The 26,351-nt window shown below is 48.2% G+C and overlaps 1 protein-coding gene across 2 annotated transcripts in view; it reads left to right on the top strand.

The window, feature by feature from the left end:
• LOC119972491 (nucleolar protein 4-like) overlaps positions 1-26,351 on the top strand; it is a 526,260-nt gene that overhangs the window by 5,134 nt on the left and 494,775 nt on the right. For both annotated transcript variants that reach the window (XM_038809264.1, XM_038809265.1), the window contains exon 2: positions 17,795-17,944. In XM_038809264.1, the coding sequence (XP_038665192.1) occupies positions 17,795-17,944 (150 nt within the window). The remainder of the gene's footprint in view (positions 1-17,794; positions 17,945-26,351) is intronic.

The following is a 26,351-nucleotide window of genomic DNA, read 5'->3' as shown; positions in this document are numbered from 1 at the left end:
TACATTAGTGTGCATTATACAGTTTATTTTAAGTGTTCTTATTGGGATTATTAACGTTTTGTCACAAGCATTATACACAACTTTACATATGTAATTATGCCAGGACTCTTCATATTGTTTATAATTGCATTTGTTTTGGGGGGGATAGTCCTGAATCCCCCCCTTGAGTTCTTGGGGGAGGTTAGGATAGTCTGCCTTCCTGGTTTGGCCCATGCGGGAGGGATCAGTGTCCCCTCCTGTAAGTGGCCTTCCTCCCCATTCCTTCTCTGCTGTACACAAGCTCCTTTTTATCCAGACGGTGCTCCCTGCCCCACCCTCTCTACTCCCGGCCTCTTCCTACCTGCCTGCCCCAATTAGTTGCTGGTTGCAAACAGGTCTGCAAAGAGGTTTGTGAACATAGAATATGGGACAGTACAGCACAGTGATGTGTTGGGTACTCTGGATCTGTGGAGACTGCGTCTACCTCAGCAGTAACACATACAGGCTACCAACACTTGAAATAGTACAACGCTATTTTATTAAGCTAGAAACTGTGCTGCAAGCTGTGACCTCTGTCCTGAGAGGCTGCACCTGAATGAGCGGGAAAACTGATGCCTCTTTCTTTATAGTGAGTGTGCTCTAACTGGTGATTGGCTGCGGTGTTGTGTGTGTTGATTGGTCTTGCTATGTGTCAATCTGTGTGTGTATCTGCACCATGATATACTGGTGTATATTATGACACACAGTACAGGTCCTTCAGCCCACTATGTTGTGCCGACCATTTATCCTAATCTAAGGTCAATCTAACCTGATAAGTGTGAGGTGATTCATTGAACTTCTTTCACGTGTCGTGGAATCTTTCCTCGGACCCCTCTTATTGAGAATTTTATTTCTTCTAGCTGCAGGAACTCTGCCTGGTCCAAGAGCCATTTCGAGGCTCTGGATGGCACTGCTGACTTCCAGCCTAGCAGAAGTCTCTGTCTGGCAATTAGTGAGGTGAAAGCCAAGGTACTTTCCTGTCCAGAGCTCTGGATGTTCTTGACACCCTGAAGACTGCCACAGATGGGGCGGCTCCATCTTGACCACCACCACCCTGGACATGGCCTCAAAAAAGGCAGTCCAGAAATCCCTGAGTCTGGGGCAGGACTAAAACATGTGGGTGTGGTTGGCTGGGTCCCCCTGATACCACTTGCACCTATCCTCCATTTCTGGGAAGAACCCTTTCATGCACCTCCATGACATAGAACATAGAACATAGAACAGTACAGCACAGAACAGGCCCTTCGGCCCTCGATGTTGTGCCGAACAATGATCACCCCACTTAAACCCACGTAACCCGTATACCCGTAACCCAACAATCCCCCCATTAACCTTACACTACGGGCAATTTAGCATGGCCAATCCACCTAACCCGCACATCTTTGGACTGTGGGAGGAAACCGGAGCACCCGGAGGAAACCCACGCACACACGGGGAGGACGTGCAGACTCCACACAGACAGTGACCCAGCCGGGAATTGAACCTGGGACCCTGGAGCTGTGAAGCATTGATGCTAACCACCATGCTACCGTGCAACCTCCATTCTACACAATTGAAGGCTTTCTCAGCGTCCAGGGAGATGTTCACCTCTGGTGTCATCTCCCTGAATGGGGTCATTATTACATTCAGCAGGCATCTGATTTTCACTGTTATCTGTCTGCCCTTGACAAATCTTCTGGTGATCAATGAGATCGAGGCCTGGGCCAGCATGGGTAGCAATGATCATTGAACATCTCCCGCAATTGCTGGGTCAGTGTTGCTGCAAATGATTTTGAAAAATCTACCGGGAACCAACCCGCTCCCGGCACTTTCCCTGACTGCATGAAATTAATGCATTCCACGATTTTGCCCAGCTCTAGTGGTGCTTGCAGCCTTTGTTTCCTTTCCTCCCCCATCATCGGTATGCCCAGTCTGCCGAGTCACTGAGTCACCCTCCGGGGGGTTGGATGTGGAAAGCCCTCGGTAAAAGTTTGCACCGGCCTCATTTGGGGCTGCTACCACCCTACCATTTCTGTCTGTAACTTGCTATCTCTTTTGCAGCTGCTTGCTTTCTTAGCTGACGTGCCAGCATACAGCTGGCCTTGTCTCCATGTTCCATGGCAGAGCTGGTGGATGCCTTCCTTGTGGAGAGCAGATCAAATTCCATGTGCAGCTTTTTCCTCTCCGCCAGCAGTTCTATGGTTGAGGCTGTGGAGTACCGCCAATCTACCTCCATTATGGAGTCGATCAGCCAGGGATTTTGGGCACGTTTATTTTGACAAACTCTGCATTGTCCCAGTTCGGGGCATATATATTTAACAAGACTATCAGGGCCCCTTCCAGGGTTCTGCTGACTATAATGTGTGGCCCTCTTCCCTCTACCCCCCCAACCCCCCACTCGGGTCCATCGCTCTTCGTCACCGTGAATTAAGCTGTCCTGTTGATTAGTATGGCCACCCCCTTGTCCTGGTGTTGAAACATGAGTGACCTCCTGTGCGTTCAACCATACTCACCCTGTGGCCTGACCCTGTTCATCTGGGCCTGCTCTTGTTCATGGGCCATTCAAGGTGACTGCCACCGACTTCCTCATTTTCGCCATCGCCGTCTTCTGCAATCAGCGCTCTACCCCCCATCCCCCTCCCCACCCCCTACCCACCTTTTTCTCATCCTATACCCCTCTTATCCTTGTTCTATTCCCCCCTCCCCCACCCCTGCTTTTTGCCCTTTGTTTCCCCTGAAGTTCTGTTTTTCCCTTCCCCTCTGCCAGACACTCCCTCCCACCCGTGCCGTGGCCTCCTCCTTCACTGTACTTCCATACACCAGCCTGCTCGCCAGTGTAGCAGCTTCCCTAACCGTCGGATTTCCCTATTTAACCCTTGTCTACTTCTCTTCGCCCCACTCTCTCCGTGCCTCTGCCTGTGGTCGCCCTGCCCCTCTTGAATTCTTATTGCCCGCGTTTGGCCATTTCCCTCTCTCGTTGAGGGAAATTTTCTGGGCAAACGTGTTGGCCTCCTCTGGGGCATCAAAGTAATGTTTTTTTACCCTGGTACATACCCATACCTTGGCAGGGTAGAGCATGCTGAATTGCATCTCACTTTAGTACAACGCGGATTTAGTACCCTTGAATTTTGCCTGGCGCTTGACCAGGTCTGAACCAATGCCATGGTACAGGTAGATGGAATGTCCTTCCCACTTGCACCCTCGCACTCTTCGCCCACCTCAGGATCCGCTCTTTTTTCCTGGCACCTGTGGAGCCTCACGATTATCGCATAGGATGGTTACCCAGCTCTGGGCCGCTGCCGAAGTGACCTGTGGGCATGGTCTACTTCTGGGGGCTTGGCGAAGCCCTCCTCACCAACCAGCCTCCTGAGCACCACTGCTATGTATTCTATGGGGTTTCTCCGCTTTGTTCCCTCAGCCCCACAATTCTCAGGTTTTGCCAATCCGATCGGTTCTCCTGGTCGGCAACTCTATCCTTCAACCTCTTCTGGGTCTTGACCAGGCTCACTACCTCAGCCTCAAGTGTCATGATCCAGTCCCCTTGGTCCGTTGCCCTTCTTGACGTCTCCTGGGCCTCTACCCTCCGCTCCATATTGTGCATTGCCTCCTTGGGGGCTGTCGCAGCCTTCACTGTCGTCTCAGTGGCTGCTAGGAAGTCTCTTCTCATCTACTGCCTATGTCTCTGGAGCTCAGAGGTGATGAAGCATGTAATTTTGACCATTAGCACTTGGGTTTGCGGTAGGAACTCTGCAGGGTCGATCCTCGTCAGTTTTGTGCCTCCACATGCAGGTCCCTGCTCCGAAGCTGACGTTTCCCTCCCCATGTCTTTCCTGGCTTTTTGGCTGGACAGCTGATTCTTTCCCATCCTGCTTGGCAGTGCGGTCGATGGAGGGTTAGTCTGGGGGAATATGAGTACTTTTGGTGCCCATTTTCTTGGGTTAAAAGGCTGTAGTCAAAGTTCTTAGATGAAATGAAAATGAAATGAAAATCGCTTATTGTCACACGTAGGCTTCAAATGAAGTTACTGTGAAAAGCCCCGGTGAGGACCACCTTTGGTGCTCAGCTCATGGCCACCACCGGAAGTCCCCCTGGGACTCACTTTTACCAACTGGCTGACCTTTGGGACCCATGCCAGCCAACCTTTGCAACCCCACGCTGGCCAACCTTCGCAACACACCACCTTCTCTTCCTTTAATGTGACAGGTGAGCCTTCTTGGTCCTCACCATCTCACTCCAATCAAGTTCACAGGAGATGAGTTCAGCCGGTTCCTTTGTGCTGTTTTCATCTTTGTGAGGATAGAAAATCCAATCTTGCACATGCAGGCCGTTGTGAAGGTTAATAGCAACAAATGCTTGTTTTACTCAGTACTAGATACTCCTCCGAGATGTTACTCCAGAATGCTGACAGCCTCATGGACTTGTGGCGTGTTTTAATGTGCTGTCACAGATGAAGTGCATAAATTTAGTCTCCTAATTTTGGAGTCAGCTGTAAGTTAATAATTGACTCTGGGGTCTCAAACTCAAGGATTTTTCACCCACTTCTCTTTCAAAATCTGTAACTTCACCTCCGGAAAGTAGCGACAAAAACTGTTGATCCGCGCAGCCAGATTTGACTGAATAAGGCTTGCCAGTCTGTTGACTGTTACTAACTAACACTGTTTTCTTTGATGTGTTGTGGAAGTGTGGAGAACATATAGTAGTTTTGGCCTTGTCCTCGTCAAACTTCCAATGACTATTGGAAAGCATCTATTTCTTCGCAGTTCCGTAAGCAATCATCATTCTTCCCTTGCAAATTGAGGTTCTATTTGTTTAGAATTGAAAATATGTCTGCAAGTTAAGCCATAGTCAGCATCCAACTCTCATTTGCCAGTACTTCCCTGCATATAACACACATGGGCTTTGTATCCTGATGCCCAATTGACAAAGCCATACCTCAAGAAATCATGGGCGCGGTTCTCCGCTCCCCATGCCGGGTGGGAGAATCGCGGGAGGGCCGGGCGACTCACGACACGCCCCCCTGGGGCCCCCCTCGATTCTCCCACTCCCCGCTCGGAGGAATCGCCGCTCGCCGTTTTTCACGGCCGACCGGCGATTCTCCGGCCCGGATGGGCCGAGCGGCCTGCCGTCGTGAACATGGCGCCAAAAGCTGGATTGAAGCTTGTGGGGGCGGAGAGGGGAGTGAGCACCATGGCCGTGCTCGGGAGGGGACTGGCCCGCGATCGGTGCCCACCGATCGTCGGGCCGGCATCTCAAAGGAACGCACTCTTTCCCCTCCGCCGCCCCACAAGATCAAGCCGCCACATCTTGCAGGGCAATGGAGGGGAAGACGGCATGCGTGGGTTTGAGCCGTCAGCCGTCGTGACGTCAGCCGCGCATGCGCGGGTTGGAGCCGGCCAACCTGCGCATGCGCGGCTGACGTCACATAGGCGCCGCCGTCGCGTCACTCTCGGCGCGCCGCTTGGCGGCCGAGAGTTACAGAGCGCCGCTCCTAGCCCCCCGGGTGGGGGTGAATAAGGTTAGAGGAGTGGCCTCCTAGGCCGTCGTGAAACTCGGCCGAATATAGCCAAAGGCCCTGGAGATGCTTGGTCCTGCTGTGGACTCTCCTGAGCAGCCTACGCTATCACTGCTTTGTCCTGCCATGGACTCTCCTGAGCTGTTCTTTATAACAGATTCAGTTGTGAGATCCTGGCCTGTTTGTGTCTCTCGCCCTCTCTTCCTTATCACAAAATGATCCATCTTCAGTTTTTCACAGTCCTGCAGCCTTGCTTGCTCGCAGCTAGAAGATGGAGGGATCTCTCCTCTGTGATTTTGCGGCAAAAAGCATGGATGTTCATGGTGCATGAAGTCAGTGTATGTGCCAGGTGGGTGACCTGCTCTCTTCCGCCGCTTCTGCCGTTTGCATTTAAAAGCTGGTCATGCTCCGAGCCCTGACCATAGAGCTGCTGACGGAGAGAAAAAAGCAACAAATGGATTTTAACCTGCTAGCCACTAGGAAAGCAGTGTACTGACTCCGCCAGACATGGGGGACCTTCTACGAACACGGAGACAAGGCTGGCCGCCTATTGGCTAACCAGCTGAGAAAGCAGGCAGCCACGAGGGAAGTAGCGCAGGTAAAGGATAGCAGAGGCAGACTGATAACGGAACCAAAGGAGGTCAATCGGGCATTTGAGACCTTCTACCGGGAACTGTACACCTCCGAGCCCCCCAATGGGGTCGCGGGGATGAAACAGTTCCTAGACAGACTGGAACTACCAGTTGTGGGGGAAGACAGATGGGGAGAGCTGGAAGCACCAATAGATCTGGGAGAAATCATGGAAAGCATCAGCTCCATGCAGGTGGGGAAGGCACTGGGACCCGATGGGTTCCTGGCGGACTTCTACAAAAATCTTGCACCAGTCCTGGCCCCACACCTAAGGGACATGTTCACAGACTCACTGGCAGGGGGCACCCTGCCCCCAATGCTAGTGCAGGCCACAAATTCACTGATACCCAAAAAGGATAAAGACCCGACGGAATGTGGATCATACAGACCCATTTCACTGCTGAACGTAGATGCGAAAATACTCGCAAAGGTCCTGGCCAAAAGGCTGGAGGGCTGCGCACTGGAGGTGGTCGCAGAGGACCAAATAGGCTTTTCCAAGGGTAGGCAGCTCACAGTGAACATCAGGCAGCTGCTGAACATAATACTGACCCCCCCCCCCCCCCCCCCCCCCCACTCCCGCTGCCCCACCCGCCAGGGAGAGACCAGAGGTGATCGTCTCCCTGGACGCAGGAAAGGCCTTCGACAGAGGACAGAGTCAAATGGAACTACCTCCTCGAGGTGCTGGAATGGTTTGGGCTAGAAGCGGGGTTCACCGCCTGGGTGAGGCTCCAGTACAACGTTCCCAAGGCGAGCGTCTAAACTAACCCCACCAGCTATGAATACTTCCAGCTCCAGAGAGGAACAAGACAGGGCTGCCCCTGTTCCCATCTTGTTCGTGCTACCAATCGAAACCCTGTCAATAGCCGTGTAGGAGGCGTAAAGCTGGAAGGGAATCCGGAGAGGAGACAGAGAGCACAGAGTCTCTCTCTATGCAGATGACCTGCTCCTCTATGTCTCGAAGCCACAGGAGGAACTGAAGGCAATACTGCAAATACTGAAAGAGTTTGGAATCTTTTTGGGCTACAAACGAGACCTGCGCAAAAGTGAAGCGTTCCCAGTGAGCCCAAAGGGGGGAGGGACAGAGCTGGAGGGGCTCCCGTTTAAAACGGCCCAGAACAGATTCCGTTACCTGGGGATCCAGAGACTGGACACAGATCCACAAGTGGAACATGACCAGCCTGGTGGAGGAAGTAAAAAAGGACCTTCAAAGGTGGGGCTGACTCCCAATCTCCCTGGCGGGGAGAGTGCAGCCAATCAAGATGAACGTACTGCCGAGGTTCCTCTTCCTGTTTAGATCCATACCGATCTTTACCCCCAAGGCCTTTTTCCAAAATGTAGGCAGCCTAATCATGGCATTTGTGTTGGGGGGGGTAAGAACACGAGAATTCCCAAACCGAGACTGCATAGAAGGAAAATCAAAGGGGGCCTGGCTTTACCAAACCGATAATATGACCACTGGGCAGCAACAGCAGAAAGAGTGAGGAGCTGAGTACAAGAACCCAGCAGAGACTGGGTACAAATGGAGGAGGCCTCCTGCAAAGGAACGACCCTCCAGGCCCTGGCTACAGCACTCCCATCCCCTTCAACAAGATACACAACGAGCCAGGTGGTAGCGGCCACGCTGAGAACGTGGACCTAGCTGAGACAACACTTCGGGCTAACTAAAATGTCCCTCATCTGCAGCAACCACAGATTCCCCCCAGCCATGCTAGACACCACCTTCCAAAGAGGTAGGCTGGACAGGGGCACACTGACGGTCGGGGACTTCTACATAGGGCGCAGACTGGCAACACTGGACGAACTGACGAGGAAGTGGAAACTAGCAAAAGGACAGGAAATGAGACACATCCAAATAAAATACTTTCTCCACAAAGAGACAGTAGGGTAACCCGGGGCCCCAGAAATCACACTACTGGAGGACCTGATAGGCACAAGCAACAAGAATGGGGGGCTATGTGGGAAAATATGCGGACAGTTGCTGGACAGAGCTCGAACACTACTGGATGAGACCAGACAAAAATGGGAGGACGAATTGGGGACAGAGGTAGCGTGGGGACTCTGGAGCGAAGCACTGAGCAGAGCTAACTCCACCTCCTCCTGTGTAAGGTTCAGTCTCATGCAGCTCAAAATGGTGCACAGAGCACACCTGACCAGAATCCGAATGAGAAGGTCCTTCCCGGAGGTGGAGGATAAATGTGAACGGTGAAATGTGAGGGGCCCGGCCAACCACAGCTACATGTTCCGGGCTTGTCCCAAATTTGCTGGGTTCTGGACAGCTTTCGCCAAGGCAATGTCCAAGGTTGTGGGGGTGAGGGTGAAGCCGTGCCCAATTGTGGCAATCTTTAGTGTATCTGAGCAGCCAGAGCTACACATGGGGAAGGGGGCTAACACTCTTGCTTTTGCTTCCCCTATTGCATGCCAGAGAATCCTGCTCGGCTGGCGATCAGCAGCTCCACCCACAGCTGCAAACTGGATCGCTGATCTTTTGGAATTTCTCCACCAGGAGAAGATTAAGTACACCATGTGAGGGTCAGAGAAAGGCTTCCTGGATACCTGGGGGCAGTTTGTCAGCCTGTTCCAAAACCTGTTTGACGCTAGCAACAAGGAGTCAGTTAAGAATAAAAAAAAGATAGATAAGGAATCAAAGGACTGTGCAAACCGGGGAAGGTTGGGGGGGGGGGGGGGGGGGGGGGGAGACAGAAGGAAGGTGGGGAAACCACAAAAGAAGAGAAGTGGAGGGAGGGGGGTAACCCTCCCTTTTTTAAACCTGAAAATAAAAGCAAAACACAGCTGAAGCCAGAGGGGGTGGGGGTGGGTGGGTGGTGTGCGGGGACCATAGACCATAGACTGATCCAGAGGACAGTGAAATGTATATCGGGTCAATTAAATGAAAGACAAAATAAACCTCATTGTACAATAAAGTAAATTATTGCGGGTAAGAAAAATATGATGTGTATATTTACAATTGTTTATCAATATGAGAAAAGCCAATAAAAAGAGTGCAAAAGCTGGTCGCAGACGTTAGGCCCTTCTCCCAGTCGGGAATGGTACGGCTGATTTCTCTGCAACCCTCCTGCGGGTCATGACTTGCAGTTTCAAAAACCCTGTTCTATAGTACAGGCGTTTGTGTGGCCTTCTGCATCCTGGCTTCAAGTCCACCTCTTTTTCTTGCCCATACCGGCTGGCATATGTTCAGGCTATGTGCATTTCCAGATAGAAACCGGGTTTGGATTATTTGAAATCTTTCAAATTTGTTGGCACAGACCTGTTGGATTGTCTTGATCGAGGGTTGGGTTTGAATGTAATGTACAGAATTGTTTGGGCAGTGATTATACTATTTCAATGCTTTAGATTTAGCACGCACCTTCAAAGCCAATGACCTCTTTCTGTATGATGTGTTTTCCACAAGAAATATATCATCTAGCAGGAGACCATATAATTTTGTAGAGGAGAGGTCACAGAATGTGTAATCGGTGTATTAGTAACCGCATGGATGGGTTCTTTCAATAAAAAGCTTCATGGTAGTGTGAAAGTCCGAGTGCACACTTTCCATGGTAGAAGGTTAATTAGCAGGGAAACGTTGCAAAACGAGCATGCTATCAAACATAAGAAAAGAAGTCAAGCCTTAACAGTGAGGTTGCTGTTAGTTATTTGGGTAGAGCTACAGAACAGTAGACGTATATTTTACATTACAGTGTATTCTATAGGCCACACACAAATGGAAAAGATATAGAGGAACAAGTTCGTAAAGAAATTACAGATGTGCAAAATTACAGAGTTGTGATCACGAGCACTTTAATTATCCTAATATTGATTGAGATAGTAACAGTATAAAGGACATAGTGGGAGAAGGGTTTTTGAAGTGTCTTCAGGGAAGTTTTCCAGATCAGTATGTTTCTGGACAAAAACGGGGCAGGCATTGCTCGATCTGGGTCGAGGAAATGCGGTGAGCCATGTTGACGAAGTGTTGGAGACCATTTAGAGAACAATGATCATGGTATAACCTTTAGGTTAGCTATGGAAAAAGACAAAAGAGAAATTAGAGCAAAGGTGATTAATTGGAGGAGGGCCAATTTCAAAAGATAAGAACAGACCTGTCTCGGTAAATTGGAATCAAAGATCGCAAGCGAAATACTTAACAGAACAATGGGCCGTTTTTAAAGAGGAAATATTCAGGTACAATAAGGTACATCCCTTGAAGAGGAATGACAGGACAAAAAAGTCCAGACCTCCCTGGATGACAAAGGAGATGGCGAGCAGGATGAAGCAGGAAAAGGGTGCTTATGACAGATGTCAGGTTGATAATATGAGCGAGAACAATGCTGAATATAGCCAAAGTGAAAGAGGAGATAGTTGAGACACTGGATGGGTTAAACTTTGATAAATGGAAGATATTGCAAATGCTGGCTGTTCTTAAAAGTTGATAAATCACAACAAAATGTGGGTGTTGCTGACAAAGCCAGCATTTTGTTGCCCAACTTAATTGTCCTTGAGAAGACGCTGGTGAGCCGTCTTGTGTTATTACTGCAGTCCATCTAGTGTAGGTGCATCCACAGGTTGGTACAACTGAATGGCTTGTAAGGTCATTTCAGGGGGTAATGAAGAATTACCTACGTTGCTGTAGGTCTGGAGTCACATGTAAGCTAGACCAGCTAAGTACAACAGTCATCATCCTTCACATCATTCTACGCCTTAACAAGAAACTGTTCCTGTTTCTTGCCGATGTTAAGGAACGCAAGCTTCAACAACTTATCAACACCACTGCCCATCGTAGGCCCTCCGCCAGTCCCAATCCCTCGTACCCCATTTCTCCCAGCCCCAGCCCTTGACGCATGTCCACTATACTCTCCGACCTTCCCCTCTCTGCGGCTGAGCATGCTGTTCTCAGCAAAGGACTCAGCTTTGTACCCTTATGTCCCCACCTCAATGAATTCCGGGCTCGACATGATGTTGAACTCTTCTTTCGTCACCTTTGTCTGCGTGCACACTTTGGGCAAGAGACCTCCCCCCCGTTCCACTGATCCTTTCATGTGCCATCAACATTCTTCTTTCAAGTGGACACCCCTGCCGGGACAATTACCTGCCCTCGATCTTTTCATTGAGAACTGTTGATGGAACATTGGCCGTCTTAAGTTTTCTGCCCCCTCACCCATTCCAACCTCTCTCCTTCTGAACTTTCTGCTCTTCACTCTGTCAGGTCTAACCCCGACTTTGTCATCAAACCTGCCAACAAAGTGGGTGCTGTTGTCGTCTGGTGTACTGACCTCTACCTTGCCGAGGCTGAGCGCCAACTCTCCAATACTTCCTCCTACCTCCCCCTGGGCCATGACCAGACCACTGAACATCCAGCCATTATCTTCAACACTGTTATTGACCTCATTTCCTCCGGATGCCTTCCCTCTATGACTTCCAACCTCATAATCTCCCAACCTCAGACAGCCCGCTTTTACCTACTTCCCAAAATCCACAAAAAGGACTGTCCCGGCAGGCCCATTGTGTCAGCATGCTCCCGCCCCACCAAACTTATTTCCTCTTACCTTGACCCCATCCTCACTCCTCTTATCCATTCCCTCACCATCTACATCCGGGATTCCTCTGAATCCCTGAGTAATATTGACAGCTTCCAGTTCGCAGGCCCTAACCGCATCCTATTCACCATGGATTTGCAATCTCTCTACACCTCACCCCACACGAGGATGGCCTGAGAGCTCTTCACTTCTTTCTTGAAAAGAGGCCTGGGCAGTTCCTATCCACCACCACTCTCCTCCGCGAGGCTGAACTCGTTCTATCTCTCAACAACTTCTCCTTTAACTCATCCCATTTTCTACAAATCAACGGTGTAGCAATGGGTACCCACATGGGTCCCAGCTACGCTTGCCTTTTTATGGGGTATGTGGAATATTCCTTGTTCCAGGCCTACCCGGGTCTCCTCCTATAACTCCTTTACCGGTACATTGAGACCATTTTGGCGCCGCTTCATGCTCTCATCTGGACCTGGAAAAATGAATCAACTTTGCTTCTAGTTTCCACTCCTCCATCACTTTCACCTGGCCCAGCTCAGACCCTTCCCTTCCTTGATCTTTCTGTCCCCACTTCCGGCAATAGACTATCTACTAATATCCAACACAAGCCCACTGATTCCCACCGACTCCCACAGCTGTCTGGACTACAGCTCTTCATACCCTACATCCTGTAAGGACTCCATCCTCTTATCTAGCTCCTTCTCCTCTGTTACATTTGTTCCGATGATGCCACTTTCCGAAATGGTGCTTTGAAAATGTATTCCTTCTTCCTCAACCGTGATTTCCCACCTACAGTTGTTGACAGGGCCCTCAACAGTGTGTGGTCCATCTCCCGCACCACTACCCTCACCCCCTCCCCTCCCTTCCAGAAGAAGGATAGCGTCCCCCTCATCCTCACATTTCACCCCACCAGCCTCTGTATGCAAAGCATAATAATCCGCCATTTTCACCAACTCCAGCGTGATGCCACCACCAAACACATCTTCCCTTCACTCCCTCTGTCAGCATTCCGCAGAGACCATTCCCACCGGGATAATCTAGTCCACTCCTCCACCATACCCAACTCCTCTCCCATCACCCATGGCCCCTTCCCATGCAATCGCAGAAGGTGTAACACCTGCCCCTTTACCTCTTCGATGCTTAACATTCCAGGCCCGAAACACTCATTCCACATTAAGCAGCGTTTCACTTGCACCTCATTCAATCTGGTCTGTTGCATTCGCCGCTCCCAATCTGGTCTCCTCTATATCGGAGAGACCAACGCAGACTAGGTGATCCCTTTGCTGAGCACCTTCGGTCTGTGCGCATTCAGGACCCTGACCTTCCTGTTCCTTGCCATTTTAACACAAGACCCTGCTCCAATGCCCACAAGTCTGTCCTTGGCCTGCTGCAATGTTCCAGTGAAGCTCAACGCAAACTGGAGGAACAACATCTAATTGTCCGGTTAGGCACACTGCAGCCTTCTGGTCTCAACATCGAATTCAACAACTTCAGATGATTAGCTCTACCTCACCTCGACCCATTTGTTTTCATCCCCTTTCATTTTAACTGTCTTTTACCATTTCTTTCTGTCTTGTCTTTCTTTATATATATTCCCCCACCCTCCATCTTGTCCACCTTTCGTTGCCCTTTCTCCCCTTTGCTTCTCCCTTCCCCTCCCCCACATCTACATCTGTCATAGTTTACTGTCTGATGTTAGTTTCTCTGCTGTTTGGACTTTCACATCTTTTGTTCTCTCTGGGGACTGCCATTAGCACTCTTTCCCTGTGGTTTCTGTGGCTATTAGCCCCCTGTTTCCCTGGGGTTCTGTGGCTATGACTCATCTTTCATTCTCACTCCACAGTATAAATATTTCCCACTTTCTCTGTATTACAGCTTTGACAAAGCTAGTCCCACTTGCCTGCATTTGGCCCATATCCCTCTATACTCAACCTGCCCATGTCACTGTCTACTTTTTAAAGGACAAAATTGTAATCACCTCTACCACTGCCTCTGGCAGCCAGTTCCAGATGCTCACCACCCTCTGTGTGAAGAAGTTTTCCCTCTGGTCTCTTTTGTATCTCTCCCCTCTCACCTTAAACCCATGCCCTCTAGTTCTAGGCTCCTCTACCTTTGGGAATAGATATCGACTATCTACCTGATCAATGCTCCTCATTATTTTATAGACTTCTATAAGATCACCCCAAAGCCTCCTACGCTCCATGGAAAAAAAGTCCCAGCCTAAATAGCCTCTCCTTATAACTCAGACCATCAAGTCCTGGTAGCATCCATATAATCTCTTCTGCACTCTTTCTAGTTTAACAATATCCTTCCTATAATAGGAATTATATAGCAGTGGTAAATGTTGGGGTTCCCTGGGGATCTGTATTAGGTCTACTGTTTTGTTTGATATATATTAATGACATTTACTTGGGTATGCAGGGCACGATTCAAAAAGGTGATATCAAGCTTTGAAGTACAGTAGTCCCCCGTTATAACGCGCCCCGCAATACCGCGGTTCGCGATATACGGCGGGGGGGGGGGGGGGTTTATGGACCCCAACTTACTTGACTCATTTTAAACTCTTTTTGAAACAGCACCTTTTTGAGCCGCGATGATTAGACCGATTAGCAGCGATGATTACCCGCGATGATTAGACCGATTAGTAGCGATTATTACCCGCGATGATTAGACCGATTAGCAGCGATGATCACTGTACTGTAGAACGATTAGCCGCGATGAGTATCCGCGACCGATTAGCCCAGTTACACAGCCATAAAAGGGATACCTTTTACAGTGCAGGTATCTTCGAGTTCAGTTGCTGTCGTTCAAAATGTTTAAGCGCAAGTCTTACTCAGTGAGTCAAAAGATACATTTGATAGACCGGCTTCGAAACGGGGAAACGAAGGCAAAATTATCCAGAGAGACTGGTGTACCAGAGTCAACCCTCCGTGGGTGGGTGAAAGATGAGCCCAATTTAAGAACATATGTTGGGACAGTTTCTCAGAGTGAAGGGCTTAGCAGGAAAAAGGCAAGGAACGCTAGTGACAGTAACTTAGAGAAGGCTGTGTTCACCTGGTTTGTCCAGGAACAGTCTGGTGGCACCCCCCTATCTGGACCTATCATCAGGACTCAGGCTGAGAAGTTCCATCACCAGCTCCACCCAGAGGACAGCAATTTCGTAGCCAGCAAGGGTTGGCTCCATCGGTTCCAGAAAAGACATGGGATAGGTGCAGTTACCATCAGTGGTGAACAGAGATCCGCCGACTCAGGAGCCGCAGCAGCCTTTCCCGACATCCTCAAGAACTACATGGTGCAAGAGGAACTGACCCCAGAGCAACTCTACAATGCAGATGAGTCAGGGCTTTACTGGAAGATGCTGCCTGACAAGACCCTAGCTGTCAAGGATGATGCCCACAAGACTCTGGGGTACAAGCAAGCCAAGAACAGGCTCACCATCCTGTTTGCCAGCAATGCCACGGGAACACACAAGCTGAAGCCATTGATTGTGGGCAAATTCAAGTCTCCTAGATGCTTTCACCACATCAACATGGAGAACCTACCCATTACCTACCGGAACTCTGGCAAAGCCTGGATGACAGCTTCCTTATTTGAGGAGTGGTTCTTCAAGTTCTTCGTACCCAGTGTCAGGGACCACCTTAGAGCCCGCAACTTACCGCAGAAGGCCACACTCCTACTAGACAACTGCTCAGCCCACCCTCAGGGAGATGTTCTCAAGACCAGGGATGGGCAGATCCAAGTGCTCTATCTCCCAAAGAACACCACCAGCAAGATCCAGCCATGTGATGCTGGCATCATTCAGACCTTCAAGTCTGTGTACAAAAAGGAACTGATCCTGGAAATGATAGACTCTCCTCTCACTGTCCCAGATTACCTGAAAGCCATCACCATCAAGGATGCCTGTTATCTGGCAGGGAAGGCCTGGGGAGCTGTGACAGAGAAGACCATCGCCAACTGCTGGAACAAGGCCCTAGGAGCAGCACTCCCACGACCCCAACATTACCCGGATGAAGAGGATTTCGTAGGCTTTACTGAAGCAGAGATCAGGGCAGCTGAGGAGAGGCTAGAGGACCAACTGGATGAGAACCTAACACTCCAGGATTGGGTGGACAGGTGGGCAGCAGCAGAGGATGACATGGCACCCGCAGAAACATTCACAGAGGAGGAGATCATCGACCAGGTCACCCAAGAGGAGGCAGAAGAAGAAGAAGAACCCCAGCCCACAGTGGCAAAGAGCCACTCGGATGCCATCACGCACCTGAAGTGGCTCATAGCATACACAGAGCAGCAAGACTTCGACCCGATATACATCCTGCACCTGAAGAACCTCCAGAGACAAGCACAAGTCAAGATGAGGAAGGGGATGTGCCAGAGGAAACTCACAGACTTTTTTAAATGATTTTTAAAAATATGCGTGTAAGTACAATTTTAAGTATATTATTGTATGTATACTGTATATTATTGTATATATTTTAATACATTTAAAACTTGATTTAAGACTTGAACGAACTTTGCTGTTTCTTATTTAAAACGCCCTTCCATTCAGCAATGTTCAGCATAGTCAGCGATGTTTCCTCTCGTTCATTCATTTCAATATCCGCCATCTTGGATATCGGTTACAACGCGGGTGGCTGTCTTGGACCCGAACACCCGCGTTATAACGGGGGACTACTGTATTATGAACTTTGAGGAGGATACTGATAGACTTCAAGAAAACATGGACAGGCTGGTGAAAGGGTTGGGCAATTGGCAGATGAAATTGAATGCAGTGAAGTGTGAAATGATTCATTTTTGTCGGAATAATATAAAATAAAGGGTACAATTCTAAATGGATGCAGGTACAGAGGGACCTTGGGGGGTGGGGTTGGTTGGTGGGAGTGTGCATAAATGGTAGAAGGTGGCAGATTGAGAAAGTTGTTAATAAAGTGCATAGGATCTTGGGTGTTATGAATAAAATAAAGAAGTTATGGTAAACCTTTATAAAACTCTGGATTGGCCCCAATTGGAGTACTCTGCCTAATTCTGAGCACTGTACTTTAGGAAGGATGTGAATGCATTAGAAATGGTGCAGGAAATCTTTATAAGCATGGTTCCAGGGATGAAGGACTTCAGTTATGTGGATAGATTGGAGAAGCTGGGCCTGTTCTCCTTGGAGAAGAGAGGATCAAGAGGAAATTTGATAGTGGTGTTCACAATCATGACGTGTTTGGGCAGAATAGATGGGGTGAAATTGTTCTCATTGCCAGAACACTGCCAGAACACTGAGAACCAGAGGACACCGATTTAAGGTGATTGGCAAAAGAACTAAAGGTGGCAGGAGGAAGCATTTTTTATGCAGAGACTGGATTAGATCTAGAATGCACTGCCTGATAGTTCAGTGGAAGCAGATTCAATTGTGGCTTTTAAAAGGGAATTGGATAAATATCTGAGGGTGGAAAATTTGCTGGGCTACTGGGAAAAGGCAGGGGAGTGGGACTAACTGAGTTGCTCTTACAGAGAGTTTAATTTGATGGGTCGTATAGTCTCCTGTATTGCAACCGTTCCATGATATGATTCTGAAATTGAACAGAAAAATCAAAATTGGTGTATAGAAAGCATTTGCATTTAAGTAACTTTATTAAACCTCAGCTCTTCACAGCAATAAAATATTTCAGAATTATAATTATTTGTAAGCATCAGCCAATTTGCAGCAAAGCCCCACAAACAAGACCTGAGAAGAAGGAGCAGGTGACCTAATTTTGAAAAGGTTTGTTAAGGGAAGAATGATGATTTGGACCTTGGGTGAACTCCCCACTCTTAATTCATAAGTTGGGGTAGTCCATCACACTGTAATTGTAATCCTCTTTTGGAAAAGTTCTGTTTTTGGACAGAGTATGCCGGTTTATATTTTCTGTGTTGTCAATTGTATTGAGATATTAAGTTCTGTGTAAGAAAAAAGTAATTTAAAAATTAATTTCAATGAGATTTTTGTTTTACTACAGTTGTTGAAAACCTGACTTCTGTTTGATGTTAACATTCTAATTAAAGTTGTACAGTAAATCTAAACCTTTTAATGGACTGTACTTTTTGCTGTTCAGTCTTGTGTTCACCCAGTGTAAGTATCTTGAACAAGACTTCTTTTGTGGGTTCACAGGATGGACTCAGTACAACAGAGAAGCAGTCCTTAAAGCGGGTCGCAGTGGTTGAAGATTTTTTTGATATTATTTACTCAATGCACGTTGAGATAGGAGTAAATGGAGAAAAATCCCGAAAACATGCTGGTCAGAAAAGAACCTACAAAGCAGTAAGTGATTCACCCTCAATCTGTTCATCTTTGTACTTATACAGTGTACCATGTTTATGCTGCTACTCTTTGGTTATCATGACAGTTCCAACAGGGCATCCTGAATATTATGTCTATGAAATATTATGATTGATAATCACAACAGCAACTTTAATCATTTTTGCAATTTATGGATGGCAATCCTTGAAAATTGTTACTCTTTCACATTTAAAAAAAAGTTACTTCTGTATTCGATAAGGTAGTCAACTAGTACAAGTTCATATAGAGGTAAAATTATGTGTTAAAACTTAATTTAACGAAGAAGCATGCAAAAAGCAGCCAGGTACTAGATTATGATCACAGTGATGTGGTGGAAAGTCCTGCTAAATTCAAGATTGCCAATATCTCTATATCAAAATTAAAATTGTGGAGTGGCTGTCTGCATCAGTGGACTTTATTTGGGTTCCTGAATCTCCAGAGCGTCTTGTGTCATGAGCAAAGTTCTGTTTGTAGCATAAACTTGAAAATACTTCTGCTATTACTTTTGCATTAAGGTTGGGAGAAAGTTGCAATATGAAACGTTTTTAAATGTATGTTTTCTCGTTCTTGATTCAACTTTTAATTGCATTCCTTGGAACTTTATATTCCTGTGTTGTTGCTTCCTTTTAAAAAAAAATGTTCATGCTGATCAGCTACTGCCTTGAATCACTGCAGTCAATGTGATATTGGTACACCCATAGGCTTGTCAGTGAGTTACAGGATTTTGATGCAGTAACTGGCCTCTTGCTCATAATTGGTAGCTGTCCTTAGGTGATGTTGAATCTGCGGTAAGCAGAATGCGTAGATGATAAATAGAAATTAAGAATAAAGTTTACTGCAATACAAATCCAAAACTTCACCACTCCCCTAAGTGTCTCCTTCTCCGACCCCCACCCAGGCTGGGTTTTTTATACGAGTTGGGCTCTCCTCGTTAAGGAGAAACCCTGTCCCCTTAATGGGGAAGTTGATATTCTGGGGCGGTCATGGGAAACCGTATGGTCCTGATCCTGGGATCTCCATTGGGGTTATAATAGGTGATTGAGAAAACAAGGTAAAAAGAGAGGGAGTCTTGCTCTCTGTTACAAATTTGGATGTGCTATAGATACTTTCTCAGGCTCAGTCGCATAACTCATTCCTATAAGAGGATTTGTTTCTTTATGTGCTGGAGCAGACTGCCCACCATCTACTTGCGTGATAATATACCCTGGAGATGTAATTATGCCTTGTGATCTGAGCCAGCTATTTATGTCTTTTACATGCATCTTTTCAATCTCTTCCAAGGTAAACCAGGGAAGCACCTGGTAAGATTAGGTCAAAGATGAATCCTTTAGCTATTTTTATTTCACAGAACATTCATGAATGCACAACTGGGTAACAATTATGATTGAATTAAGTCAGTACAATCAGTACAAGTTGTCTTTGCATAATAATACACAAATAATGACCATACTACACTTTGCTATCAGTGCATGTCTTGCTTGACTTTAACAAAGTAATTCTTAACTATCCTTCTATGATCTTCATCTAAGCCGAGTAATGCCTGTCATAGAACCATAGAACCATGGAATTTACAATGCAGAAGGAGGTCATTCGGCCCATCGAGTCTGCACTGGACCTTGGAAAGTCCCCCACTTAAGCCCACTCCTCCACTCTATCCCCATAACCCAGTAACTACACCTATCCTTTTTGGACACTAAGGGCAATTTATCATGGCCAATCCACCTAACCTGCACATCTTTGGACTGTGGGAGGAAACCGGAGCACCAGGAGGAAACCCAAGCTGACACGGGGAGAACGCGCAGACTCCGCACAGACAGTGACCCAAACCGGGAATCAAACCTAGGACCCTGGAGCTATGAAGTCACGGTGCTAACCAGCTAACTGTCCTTGTAGTTTTATGTTTAAAAATCTGACTGACTGCACCTTGGCCTCCTCATCCCGATGTTCACAAACTAAAAGGACTCTCCCCATACAATAAGTCTGAGCTATATATCAGTTGCTGAGACAAGCCAACAAATTACATTTGAAGCAAATAACAAAGCTTTGTAATAAGCATTTTAGTTACCTTTCCTCTTGGTTCTTGTAAAGAAAATTGTAAAAAATTGAAAACACAATCCTGACATCTTCCCCCGACCCCCTCTCCAACCCCCACCCTAATTTCCTCTGGCAAAACGGTCAAAATAGCCCAAAATATGAGACTCTCATTTTTCATCTTGCTGTAATATAAGACAATAAGACCGTAAGATCATAAGATGTAGGAGCTGAATAGGCCATTCGGCCCATTGAGTTTGCTCTGCTATTCAATACGATCATGACTGATCTAATATGATAATCCTTAACTCTACTTTCCTACCTTATTTCCATAACCCTTGATCCCCCCCCCCCCCATTCTTCTAAACTCCAATGAGTACAGGCCTAACCATCTCAACCTCTCCTCTTAAGAAAATCCCTTCATACCCAAGATCAACCTCATGGACCTTCTCTGGACTGCTCCCAATGCCAATATATATATATATATATATATTTTATAATCTTTATTATTGTCACAAGTAGGCTTACATCAACACTGCAATGAAGTTACTGTGAAAAGCCCCCAGTCGCCACATTCCAGTGGCTGTTCTGGTGCACAGAGGGAGAATTCAGAATTTAGTATGAGCTCAAGCCAGTCTTCACCTCTGAAAGGAAAGGTACATTTTGACTGGATCAGGTGCAGGAATTCAATATAGAAATGAGTTTTTCCGAAGAAAGAATTGCACGATTTGACAGAGATTTCACTCCAAGGTTTCCTACAATGCTCAGGAGTTCTTAGTGCAGGAGGTGGACAGGTTGAGAGAGGTTCAGTATCCTCAGGGCACCAGATGGCTCTCCAAACTGACACTTTAAAAGCAGTGGGAGAAGGGCAGCATGGTGACACAGTGGGTTAGCCCTGCTGCCTACGGCGCTGAGGACCCGGGTTCGAACCCCGGCCCTGGATCACTGTCCATGTGGAATTTGCACATTCTCCCCGTGTCTGCGTGGGTTTCACCCCCACAACCCAAAGATGTGCAGGGTAGGTGGATTGGCCATGCTAAATTGCCCCTTAATTGGAAAAAATAATTGGGTACTCTAAATTTAAAAAAACAGTGGGAGAAGGTTGGTCAATGCAGGCAGTGTAGCCCGAGGCCTTGTAGCTCACAGGGAAGGCTAAGGTGAGAAAATCCATATTCAAATGTCATGTCCTTACAACTGAACCATTGTCCTCACACATTGTTCAATGCACAACACTTTACTTAACTACCAACAATCTATTAACCACAACTCATAGCTCACATTTGCAGCTTCACCTCACTCTCATTCACCTAGCACTGCTGTAAGCCATCCACCCAAGCTCCACAACTTGCAAACATTGCCCACTTTTCACCATGACAGACACATCCTCAAAACACATTGCACTACACTAATTGACATACATTTCCTTCTCTTGTACAGGCACACAGTTGCAGACAGGAACACTGAATCAGTGACAGGCAGGCATGGTTGCATGTTCTGACACTGATGATGAGACTTTTCTTGTCATCTCTGAAGCAGCCATGAACAAAGCCTTGACCAGCAATGGGGCTGAAAGCACTGAAGATCACAGTATGCCCATAACTAATCCTCCTCCTCATGTCCCACATCCCCCTTGTCCCATAATTTCTTCTGATTTAGAAGCCTCATAGTCGAAGTATGCTCTTCTTCCTCTTCCGCAGCTCACTCACTACAGACATGCTTTTGTGACTTGGGTCTTGTCCAAGAGCTGCCACCATATATGGCAAGCAACTCAAGAGGGAGGAGGAAGAGTAGGACAACCAATATTCTGACTGGACTGTCAGTGATCAGCTTACATGACTGGTTCCAGTGAACACAATCCCAATTCCCCAGTCACCAAAGTCTCATAAATCATCTTTCCTTCCCTTTGCTCAGTCGGCCACAATGCTGAAATAAAAGATTGTGGTGCAAGAGTGAGATGTGGTAAAGGGAGAAGAAACTAATGATGAAGAGATGCTGTCACTTGTTCCTCTCTCACTTTTTCGTCTCTCACTTGTAGCCACCAGTTTAGATACAAACATTATGTGTACTTTAGAGACTACTTTAGAAGTGGGACTTGCACATGGTGAGGCACTGGCTTGCAGGCAGGGCTGGGGGAAAGGGCAGAGTGGGTCCCAGCATGCTGGAGTGCAAGATCACACCTGAGTTCTGCTTCAGAGGACTCCGATGAAGACTTGGATGGAGCAGCAATCAGAAAAAGACTGATGAGTATGTCGACAGAAATGCTCGGTGCAGTGGCAGGCCTGTCAGAAAGTCTGTGGTGGCTGTCAAGGAGCATGGAAGAGTCTGGCACCAACATTGCATATGCTTTTTCATGGAGTTTGAAACCTATTTTCCAGTGTGGAATTGGTGGCCAGCTTTATTACTACACTCATGAACCCAACCATAATGTGGCGTCTGATGGCTGATTCATCAGCCTCCATTGCAACACAAGCGGCAGCCATGCAATGAAGTGTTGAACGGCATCCTCCTGCACTGTAACAATTAATTGATTCTGTGGATTGGATTTGTTTATTGTCACGTGTACCGAGGTACAGTGAAAAGTGAATGTCTTGAGTACTGAGACTGAAACCATGCAAGCTTAGTTTGCTGTCATGAATGCTTAGACTGCTGCCATCATAATTGGGGATACAAGAGTAGCTTGCAGGGTCTCAAAGCAATGTTGCAATTTGTCCTCTGCAAATAATTGCTGGGATTGTTAAGGCTAAGTAATGACAATGATGCTGTGTTAATGAATCTGCTGTTATCTCTTAGGATCAAAGCATTCATTCCCCACCTTTGTCACTTCACCATTGCCTTTGCTGCTCCCTATCAGGCAGCCAACCCAGCCTGATGCCACCCATGCCAACATCTGGTGTCCAAAGCCTGATTGTCAAGGCCAGAGCTGTGCAAGGCTGTCCAGCAAGGCCATTCTCCAAGGCCATCTGCAGTCTCCCCCATTGACAGTCAATAGCCTTGCACCAGGCTTGTTTCAGCCATTTGGATAGTAATGCAATGGAGCACGAGGACAGGCAAAGGTAGAAGACAGGCACTAAGGGAATGCAAAAGAGTGATTTGTTGACTTTATTATGGAATACTGGCTGGTTTAATTGTGAAATTGATTTGGGATGTTTGTTTTCTGGTTCTTTTATTTCAGCATTGTGGCCAACTAAGCATTGTGATGGTCATTAACAAAGGGAAGGGAAACTGAGTTATGGGACTGTTGATGACAGGGAAATAGGGATTGTGTTCAATTGAACCACAATCAGATAAGCTGATCACAGACAGTCCAGTCTGAATGTTGGTTGTCCTGTTCTTCCTCCTCTCTCTCAGTTGCTTCCCGTACGTGCCGTGGCAAGGGCTGTTTTTGCATGTTTGTAGACTTATGCAGGATTCATCAGACCATGATTAATTGTGAGATGCTCTCTGGAGTGTCCTGCAGAACTTCTCCACGTTGTTCAGGCAATGGGAATTTTGTTTAAGCACCCACCTTAATGGTCTGCTTGATGACATTCATCTGATAGCATTGTCCTCATTATATCCATCTGTCTATGTGTGCTTCCGAGTTGTGCACTGGAGCCATGAGTCAAATGGTCAGCAGATAATTCTCATTAACCATTATCCACCCTCTGGTTTCTTAAATATTTGTGGCACAGTGGATAGCTGCCAGGAGCCCAGGCATTGACTTCCCTACCTGAAATGTTGACAATTTTTGCATTCAATGTGCTCAAAAACAGCGATCATTTAACATCAAATGCTATAATTTGGAATGGGTTTAATCACATATCAGCAGCATTTAAACATGTTTGATATTAAATGCAATCAAATGATAAAAGATGGTTAGCGGCATCAAATGTGCTGCTCAAAGCTATCCTGCATGCTCAAAGCTATCCAATGTGATTAGCAACCTGCATTGAAAAATACAAGGAAATTAATTACCCAAAAAAATTTGTATTTATTCACTTTTTTCAGAAAGACCAATAAATCTTTCCACCATATAGTACATACTTGAAACCTATCAGATCCTGATCAGTTCTTGATTTATTTTAGTCTCACTAGAGTCTGTGCTTTCCACCTTTTAATAAGGACATGGGGAGTCCACAACGAGTAAAAATAAGAACAAAATTTTATTTGCAACTGGTCTGGGCGGGATTCTCCATTATAGCGGCAGAGTGTTGACGCCGTTGTAAATGCCGGAGCGGTTTACGACGGCGTCAGCGGGCTGCTAGGAGCAGTGATCCTGCGGCGCACAAGGGGCCAGCATGGGCGGTGCAAGGAGCACGAGGGGAGCGGCCCCAGACCGGTGTCGGATACGCGGGCCGCGTCCCATAAGTTGTGAGAGTGGCGCACACTGCCGACGTTCGCAAGATGGCCGTCACCCGCCGGTGGAGAAGAGGAGGCCGGTCCTGTACCCCGGACCTGGCCGCAACAAGCAGCACAACACCCTCCGGCATATGTGGAGGGAGGTGGATGAGGCCGTCAGCGCCGTGGTACACACCCCATAGACCGGCGAACAGTGCCGCAAAAAGCTGCAAGACCTAACGAGGGCAGTCAGGGTGACTGGCACCACCCTCTCTACCCCCCACAGATGTGACCCCCCCCCTCAAGAGGATGGCACAACCCCTCCCTGACCCACATGGGCTGCACCCACCCATGCCAGCCGCATTGGTCGGGTGCCCTGTGCTCCTGTGCCATCATATACTCAACAGCTGCGCTGCATGCGTCAGACCACCTAACACTGATGTTTGTTCCCTCCCCAAAGGATAAGAATGCCACAACCACAGGGAGCTGGAAAAAACCGGAGGGCGTCCACCCATACTGCACCCCCCTCACCATCCATGAGCAGAGGGCGCTGGACCTTGCAGGCGGACCCGAGGACCGAGAAGTTGCCGATTGCCAGGTCGGAGGTGCACCACCAAATGAGTCAACCCTGCCTGACACCACACCCTCACCCCATGCCCCTCACCCCAGCCCCCACTCCACACCCTCGCCCCACCCCCCCACTCCACACCCTCGCCCCAGCCCCCCACTCCACACCCTCGCCCCAGCCCCCCACTTCACACCCTCGCCCCAGCCCCTCACTCCACTCCACACCCTCACCCCCGTCCGCCTGTCTAACGATAAAGGTGGGCAGCATGGTAGCACAGTGGTTAGCACAATTGCTTCACAGCTCCAGGGTCCCAGGTTCGATTCCCGACTTGGGTCACTGTCTGTGTGGAGTCTGCATGTTCTACCCGTGTCTGCGTGGGTTTCCTTCGGGTGCTTCGGCTTCCTCCCACAGCCCAAAGATGTGCAGGTGAGGTGGATTGGCCATGGTAAATTGCCCTTGGTGTCCAAAAAGGTTAGGTGTAGGTTATGGGGATAGGATGGAGGTATGGGCTTGGGTTGGGGGCTCAGGCAGAGTGCTCTTTCCAAGGGCCGGTGCTGACTTGATGGGCCGAATGGTCTCATTCTCCACTGTAAATTCTATGATTGTACGATGATGATGCTGTTTTGTGTCTGACAGGACCAGCCGCCGGTCATCCCGGGCTGTCTGGGGTAACACGCCCACGGCCAGTGCCAGGTCCAGTGCCCCCAGGGATGCAGGCCACGGCGGAGAGGACAGACATCACAGAAGCCCTGCCACCAACACAGATACCCAGGACACGAACACCCAGGACACGAACACCCAGGACACGAACACCCAGGACACGAACACATAGAGACGCACACACAGAGGACGGACAGACAGGACACTGACACACAGACGGGGGCGACACAGGGACCATCGGGTCAAGGGTCGCGCAGGAGACCCCGGACTTTGGCTCCAATGACGACACGGACTTTTCCTCACTGCTGTCTCCCACACCCTCCACCATCGCTAGACTCTCACCTCAGTTGGGCAATTTAGTGATGAGGCTTCTGGTACGCTCACTGGTGCGCACCGACCGCACAGCCGTACCGGTACCGCAGGTGGAGGTAGGAAAAGTTGAGGGACCGGATGGTCGGAGGGCAGACTGGCCCCAGCAAACAGCTGCCGCTCAGATGGGCCACGGGTTCCTAGAATTACCATACCCACTCAGAGACCTGATGCAGTCAGACACCCAGGTACTAGGCAACGGGATGACGGCCAGCTTCCAGCAGCTGCACATGCAGGTGGAGAAGTCCATTCGTGTCCAGGAGCAGGGAATGGCATCGGTCATGGCTGCCACCCAGGCCGACAACGCACGGGTGGCGTCAGCGGTGGAGGCAATAAGGGCACTGGTGTCAGATATGGGTCAGGTTATGCAAGACATGGGGCTTCATGTGCAGGCGGCATCCTTGGCCCAGGACAGGGATGCCCTGTCACAGGCAGCCATGTGCC

This window comes from Scyliorhinus canicula, chromosome 10 (assembly GCF_902713615.1).
Source record: "Scyliorhinus canicula chromosome 10, sScyCan1.1, whole genome shotgun sequence".
Classification (NCBI taxonomy): domain Eukaryota; kingdom Metazoa; phylum Chordata; class Chondrichthyes; order Carcharhiniformes; family Scyliorhinidae; genus Scyliorhinus; species Scyliorhinus canicula.
The sequence above is the reverse complement of the archived record's forward strand: the minus strand, read 5'-3'. Positions and strand labels throughout refer to the sequence as shown.